This window comes from Terrapene carolina, unplaced genomic scaffold (genome assembly GCF_002925995.2).
Source record: "Terrapene carolina triunguis isolate 2854851 unplaced genomic scaffold, T_m_triunguis-2.0 Scaffold93, whole genome shotgun sequence".
In the NCBI taxonomy this organism is placed as follows: domain Eukaryota; kingdom Metazoa; phylum Chordata; order Testudines; family Emydidae; genus Terrapene; species Terrapene triunguis.
The window spans coordinates 17455681-17463167 of record NW_020664444.1 but is presented as its reverse complement, the minus strand read 5'-3'; the positions used below and the strand labels follow the sequence as shown (position 1 = coordinate 17463167).

The 7487-nt window shown below is 44.0% G+C and overlaps 1 protein-coding gene across 1 annotated transcript in view; it reads right to left on the bottom strand.

Annotated features, from left to right (window-relative positions):
• Positions 1-3585: 3585 nt before the first annotated feature.
• CLEC19A (C-type lectin domain containing 19A) overlaps positions 3586-7487 on the bottom strand; it is an 11811-nt gene continuing 7909 nt past the window's right edge. Inside the window, exons 3-5 of the mRNA XM_024204740.1 lie at positions 6160-6253; positions 4863-4995; positions 3586-3883 (exon numbers count right to left, since the gene is read on the bottom strand). Of these exons, the coding sequence (XP_024060508.1) occupies positions 3804-3883; positions 4863-4995; positions 6160-6253 (307 nt within the window). The 3' untranslated portion in view covers positions 3586-3803. The remainder of the gene's footprint in view (positions 3884-4862; positions 4996-6159; positions 6254-7487) is intronic.

Below are 7487 nucleotides of genomic sequence, written 5' to 3'. Positions count from 1 at the left end.
CCCGTTATCCCAGTTTTACAGAGTAGAGGGAGACTTAAGTGACTTGCCCAGGGTGACACAGGATACCTGTGGCAGAACAGGGAACAGGATGCAGAGTCTCCTAAGTCCCAAGCAACCATACTAAACCCTGGACCGCTGGCAGCTTTCTTTTACTAACCATACACTCTAGCAGAACGATTCCCTTTGACTGGAAGAAGGAAGGAGAAGCAGTGTGTGAAGTGCTCACATACTACAGCTGCTTAAAGTTAAGAAGTTGCTTACATGATTGTTGGATGGAGGCCAGAGAGCTCCGCACCTTGCAGGAACCCGGTGGTTGCTGTACAATCCTGTGCAAAGGGAGCTACTGAAGCCTTAGCTGGATGAGAAGATCATTGATACTCGTTCAGTTCTAGACAAATAATGACTATCACGAGACTTTGGGTAGCTGATACATGGTAGGAGATGGGGAGAGGTTTCATTTATCTGTTTCAAAGACAATATGACCTCAGATTTTGCATACAGATGACACATCTTGTAAAGGTAAAAAAACAAGGGACGTCCCAGAAAAATGGGGCCTCCCAGAAGAAATCTGCTACTGAGATGATTCCTCCTTTGGATAAAAATATAATTGGCTCCCTGTGTCTGGTGGTATTGGCTCCAGCTAACACATCTATCACCCCACAACTCAGCTGTCCATTGACCCTACTTAATACATCATTGTAATGATTCCCTGCTGCCTTTTAAATTTAACAGGCACTCACAGTAAGGTGCCAAATGACACCAGTTCAAGACACGAAAGTTCAGAGGCACAATAGAGGCTGAGTATTTTACAGTCAATGATTTGTTTTCACCTGATGGTCAGAATGACAGATAGTATGTAGGACAGTGGCAGTGTAAAAACCCAATAGGATGAGAGGATACCTGCTGTGAATCAAACAGGCTTTATGTGAGACAAAAGGCAAAAGAATGAAACCCTGGGACTGTGTGGGGGCAGCCATCTCAAGCAAGACCTTGCAATGCTAGTTGGACCAGTTCTGGAACACACGCAGTTCTCTCTGCGTCTCTCTATCGCACGTGCGCGCGCACACACACTCACAAACATAAAATGCCCTGAAAACTACTTAAAGTCACAGAAGTGTAGGACTGGCAGGGACCTTGAGAGGTCATCTAGTCCAGTCCCCTGCACTCAAGGCAAGTCCACCTTATGGTGCTGGAAGGATGATCCTGTGGTTACGGCATGACTCCAGAGACCTGGATTCAATTCCTTGCTGTGCCCCAGCCTTCCTGTGTGACCTTGGATGAGTCACTATGTCTCTTTGTGCCTCAGTTTCCCTTCTGTAAAATGGTGGATCTTTTCTGTCATGTCTATTTACATTGTAAACTTTTTGAGGCAAGGAGTGTAGCATAGCACCTGGCACAACATGGCCCTGATTTTAGGGCCTCAAGGTGCTATAGCGGTAAAAAATAAAAGTAGAATCATAGTGATAACTCTTCTTCTCCTGTAATGAAGCCAGTAGGAGAAGAACAGCAGGGTCAGGACCTCCCAAAGGATTAATCTGTTCCTCCTCAGCAGGAGCATCTGATGTTAGAAATGTCCCTCTTGTGAGTGCAGCTTTGAGAACAAAGGCCGCAGAACACAGAGGTGAACTGTCAGCTGAGGATGAAAAGGTGCCCGAAATCCCAAGGACGTTGCTTGGATTGACCTACATAGCAGATCCCTACCTTCCTTTGTAAAGCACATCCTTGGCATATGAATCTGCTACAGCTAGGGCTGAACTGCAAAACTCAGATCCAGAGCCTTGTTTCCCCAGAGTTTGTTGGGGAGGGGTTTTAGTTCACCCCGTTGTCCTATCATGCTCACGGAAGTTTGCACCACGACTAGTATAAATAAAAACTGATACTTCCTGCCTCCTCCTTTCAGCAGTGTCTTCTCCTGTTATCCAAACAGAGCAAACTGGACCAACAGTAAGCTGTAGATATACCAGTCTCGCACCACCCATCACTGAGGTGCAAACATCTGATATCAAGAACAGCAGTGAGCAGAAACAATCTCCATCTACCTATGTAAACTAGTGTAGTACCATTGACTTTAATGGAACTATGCCAATTTATACCAGCTGAGGATCTGGCCCCAAATCTGTAAATCTGCTCTTGCACCCCTTCATTCTAGGAGCCCTCTTATTCCACAGAGGAAAGAAGTGGAGACAGAGGATGTGATTGATATTAATTCATTATCCACATCTGAAAGGAGCTACCAAATTATAAAAAAGTAACAGAAGCGTACCCAGCTGCACATGGTTTTAGTCCAGTTGGTTTTGTATTTGTTAATAATAATTTCTTTTAAAAACTCTCAATTTAAAAAGAAAAATATTTCCCACTGCAATTATTTTTGCAATCCCCAGTCCAATATAATAATAAAATAATAATCTTGCTTTTTATAGTAAAACAGCAGTTACCAATTACAGAGATGTGCTTTGTATATCTCATGTAGGCACCTTGTTTATTCTGACATGTAACAATTTTGTCCCCTTTTTTGCACACATGAGAGAGAGAGAGAGAGAAACAAAAAACAAAAAAACCTGTAATCCTGAAGGAATGGTGTTAATGGAAATATTTGTTCCAATATAAAAAGTTACTGCTTTGTATACTGCATGAAAGCTTTTTCCCCCCCTTTTGATTTCTTCAACAGTCAATTGCCAAAACTGAGTATAAAAGCTGGTTTGGATTTGCACCAGTGTAAAACAACCTGTATAAGCTAATGAACATGTATATTTCAGCAGTGTTAGAAAGAAGAAGGAACTTCAGTATGCTGTTCACAATGGATTTTAGTTGTGAGAAAGCAACTTTAGCAACACATGGTATTTTGCATAACTTAGCAGAAAATGACAGTCCCTCCTAATTCCCACAGGCTAAATTATTTAGTACAGTCCCCTGTTACTTTATGATTACAGTCTGAGTGTTTGTAGTAAAATAATTCATTTCTTGTTATGTGACAGGTTGATATATTTAAAATCTAAATATGGGCTCAAATCTAGAGGTCCTTACTCAGCTTTTACTCAGGTATAACTCCCATCACATTTGGTCTGAGTAAAGAGTGAATATGACCTGAGCATGGACTTCAATATTTGGCCGAAGCTGCTTTATTTGTACAATAACGGTATAGATGTGTTAGCATCTTATTCTGAGCTCACACTGATATAAGTTATGAATAGTAATTCAATTGAAATCATCCAGTATAAGTGAGATCTGATTCAGGCTTTTAGTTTTACTTCATTCTGACATCAAAGTTCAGAAATGATGCAGAATGTGTCTTCTGTAGTAATGAACTCTAGTTTGTCACTGCAAAAGGGTTATTGTCTTGCTCCTCAGAATGCTAGAGAGATTTCCAAATCCAAGGACCAGTTAGGCAGTCCTTTGTCACACAAAACTCCCACTGAGGGCCGTAGGATTTTATGGGAATGAGGACCATAGAATCAGACTTTCTCACTGTCTTGAATTGTTTCACCTGTTTAATTATACGTATAGGTTAAGAAATCATTTTTCAGTCACAGAGGTCTGGATGGAGATGCAACACTGAAATTGTTCCTAGCCCACGATAAATGTACTGGCTTGACTGTTCACCAATGCTCTTTGGTCAGCCATAGCATGGACAAAAGCAAGAGACAGGTAAGGTATTTTCTAGGTGGAGTAGCTGGCATCAGACATATAACTAGTTATTTGAGCCACTAAAATTGTCTCTGATATAAAATATGCCTTTGGTCAGACTGACTTTATTCCAGTAGTTTAGTAGGTTGACTGCTGCTGTTTGTTATTGTGGGAGCGAGCTAATCAATTGCCAGGGATGGAATCTTGCAGACAAATGGGAATTCTCTGTTGCAGCTGTTGTCATTCCATGAGCGTAAAGCTATAGGGGAGTAAGAATAAGGAGTTAGTTAAGGTTTTAAATGAAGGTGTGATCACATGATGAAGGACAAAATTCAACTCTAAGTGCCTCCATGAAGAAATGACATACAATGTATACAGAAACACCAAATTTCCTACACAAAGGAGTTTGTTTCACCCCCAAACCTTAGCTCTGAAGAAAAGTCTTGTGAAAAGATTCTGTAATACAGACACAATTCTGACAATATACTTTTGCATAGACATAAGACCATGCTGGCTAGATATAGAGACTATTACAGTCTTACCAGACCCAGCCCTGGATACAATTATTCATGCATGTATGTTGTGCTTATTCCCGTGCAGATTCCCATATGACAAGAGAAAAAGACTTATTTGTAATGCTCCTTGTCCTAGTCTACCCTTTCCTCAATCCTATTGTTCCCTCCTCCCGCTAGTGACTGCATCCCTGCTGGTGTCTCTTTCCAATAATATATTCCTCTCATTATTTCCTTGGTCTGGAAATGTCTCAGGACTTTGTCTTCACGTACAGCGCTACAGCAACGCTTCTCCGGTCAGCGTAGTTAATCCATCTCCCCAAGAGGCGGTAGCTATGTTGAAGGGAGAAGCTTTCCTGCCAACATAGTGCTGTCTTCATGGGGGTTTAGGTAGCATAACTACATCGCTCAGGGGTGTGGATTTTTCACTCCCCTGAGCGATGTAGTTATACCGATATAGGTAGTGTGGACCTGGCTTCAGTTGACGGGGAAGCAGGCAAGCTGGTGTCTTTATACTGCCTTTGATTGAGAGTTCTTTACCTCCTTGCTTCTTGGGTCAGGGGCCAAATTTCCTCCTCTGCAAAAACAATATGTTAAGATACTCACGCTGCCAGCATCTTTTTGTTATGCATAGAAAAGAGTGAGCCTGCATTTCCCTGAGTTTATTTACACGTGCTTCCTGGAAAGCGTGGTGTACAGCCTGAGGCTCAACAGTGAAATACCTACCACTGTTATATCTGTACCAGATCTGTACACAGTCCTCCTCCTCTGGAATAGAGTGGATCCCATCATCTGGCTGGTTGCCATCCCAGTAGTTATAGTCATAGGAAGAACCATCTGTCCATTCAAAGTGGCCTTCCTATTAAACATCATCCGGAAATTAGGGGGGGAGAATGGAGAAGTGCCGTGATTTCAACTGAACCTCTTTGGAAGTGTGGACTTCAGGACTGGCCAACAGAATATTCTCTTCTCCCCTGTAGAGAGTGCCGTCATCAATCTGACCTCATTCCTATGTCTATATGGCAAAAACTAGGTTCATGCTGAACAAAGGCCCTTCTTCTATTGAGTTTTGCACTCTGCTAGCATATCGTTTGAGATCATAGAGTACGACTACACTGCAAAGAAAAACATGCAGCGTCGAGTCTCAGTTGATTCGTCCTCATGGGGCTTGGGCTGTGGGGCTAAAAATAGCAATGTAGATATTCCCCCTTGGACTGGAGCCCGAGCTTCGAGAGCCTCCCCCTCGGCAGGTATGAGTGCCCAGGCTCCACTTCATTGGGTTTCCTTTTGTTACTGTGTAATTTTTGAAAAGAAGATTTCAAAAGTTACAGAGTAAGACAAAGAAAAATGAAAAAGTGGGGGGGGGGGCTAGACATCATTTATTGTATTGCACTCAACGTGGATGCTGAAAGCCATTGAACCAAACCGCAAACTCTGAGTAGGATGGAAGCCATGCATTCAGTTGCTATTACTTCAAGCCAGGGGGTGCTGGACTCCCAGTACTCACTGTCCTTGTCCCCTACCTGTACACCCCCCTCCCCAAAAAGAGTGGAGAAAGGAGGAAAATATTTTGCAGAAAATTCACACACATGCAAATTGTTCTGTTTCAAACCATGTCACATGGAAACAACTTTGAAATTTCAACATTTATCATGAAATTGTTCCCCCCCTCCCTTTTAAACTTTTATTGGCTACCTCAGTAGTTGTGGAGATTTAATTATCCTCTAATGTTCATAGGTCACAGCTGAAGCATTGGAAGGGCAATGTGGATAAGCAGAAAATCTTGCTCTCCAGGGCTGTCAGTCCAGCACTTTGTATTATAGTCAGAGGGAAAAAATTGAAAGGTGTAGAGGGAAAACAGAAAATATAATTTTGCCTTTTATGTGAGTCTGATGAAACTGGCCAAGGGTTACATCTCAATGCGCTCGCTGAATAGATTTCCAGTTCTTTTTATGAGAAAACCTGCTTGTATGATGGTCAAGAGGAAAAGCAGGCGGTAGCTAATGTTGTAGCGGTTTCTCACCTCTCTTAGGTCATGAAGTCCCATCCAGATATCGGTGGGTATTCCAGGCACTCGGCTGTTTACCAGGTCATATACAAAGACATTCTCTTCCCAGCTGGCAAAGTACCATAATATGAAATAGTTAGGAGGTTGGTATTAGTGAAATTAAGCAAACACTATCCCTAGGCATTCAGACTGCAGTTTGGCACATGGGACCCAATCTTTGAAATTGTCCATGGAAATTTTGGATTCATTTTCTTAGGGCTGGTCCACACTAACCCCCCAGTTCGAACTAAGATACGCAACTTCAGCTACGTGAATAACGTAGCTGAAGTCGAAGTATCTTAGTTCGAACTACAAGGTACTTACCGCGGGTCCACACGCGGCAGGCAGGCTCCCTCGTCGACTCCGCGTACTCCTCTCGCAGAGCAGGAGTACCGGTGTCGACGGCGAGCACTTCCGGGATCGATTTATCGCGTCTAGACAAGACGCGATAAATCGATCCCAGAAGATCGATTGCTTACCGCCGAACCCGGAGGTAAGAATAGACGTACCCTTAGTCTGTGTAAGAGGATGGCTTAGTATGGCAAAACCCAGAGCTGGATGGAAACGCAGGGAAAAATACATGACAGTGATTTCAAATCTCCGTCCCCTTTCAAAATTAAAAAATTCTAACTTTCAAAAATTCAAAATCATTTCACCAGCTGTAACAGCAAGCAGGAGGTGTGGTAACGTAAAGCATCTACTGCCTATGCTCTGCTGGAATGGTGTGAAATGAACTCAAGCAGGTCAATGAGCTTCCACATCTTAAACCAGTGCTCTTCACTATTTCTGAAGTGGGGCCACTTTGGCAAAAAACCTTCAATTTGAGAGCCACATCAACCCGACACAGATGGTTGAACACTCTGAGTTCTTTGTTGGTTGATATGGTTATTAGTAATATTGCTTGGGGTGAAGGGCTGGGAATGGGGGGCTGGTTCTGGGAGGGGGCTCAGGACTGGGGCAGGGGCTTGGGGTGCAGGAGAGGGTGAGGGGTACAAGCTCTGGGAGGGAGTTTGGGTGCAGGAGGGGACTCCAGACTGGGGCAGTGTGTTCGGGTGCAGGAGGGAGTATGGGGTGCTGGCTCCAGGAGGGGGTACAGGGTGCAGGCAGGGGTATGGGGTGCGGGCTCTGGGAGGGGGTACAGGGTGCAGGCAGGGGTATGGGGTGCGAGCTCTGGGAGGGGGCTCAGGGCTGGGGCATGGGCTTGGGATGCAGGAGTGGGTGTGGGGTTCTGACTCTGGGAGGGGGCTCAGGGCTCAGGCTTGGGGTGCAGGAGGGAGTATGGGGGGCTGGCTCTGGGAGGGGGC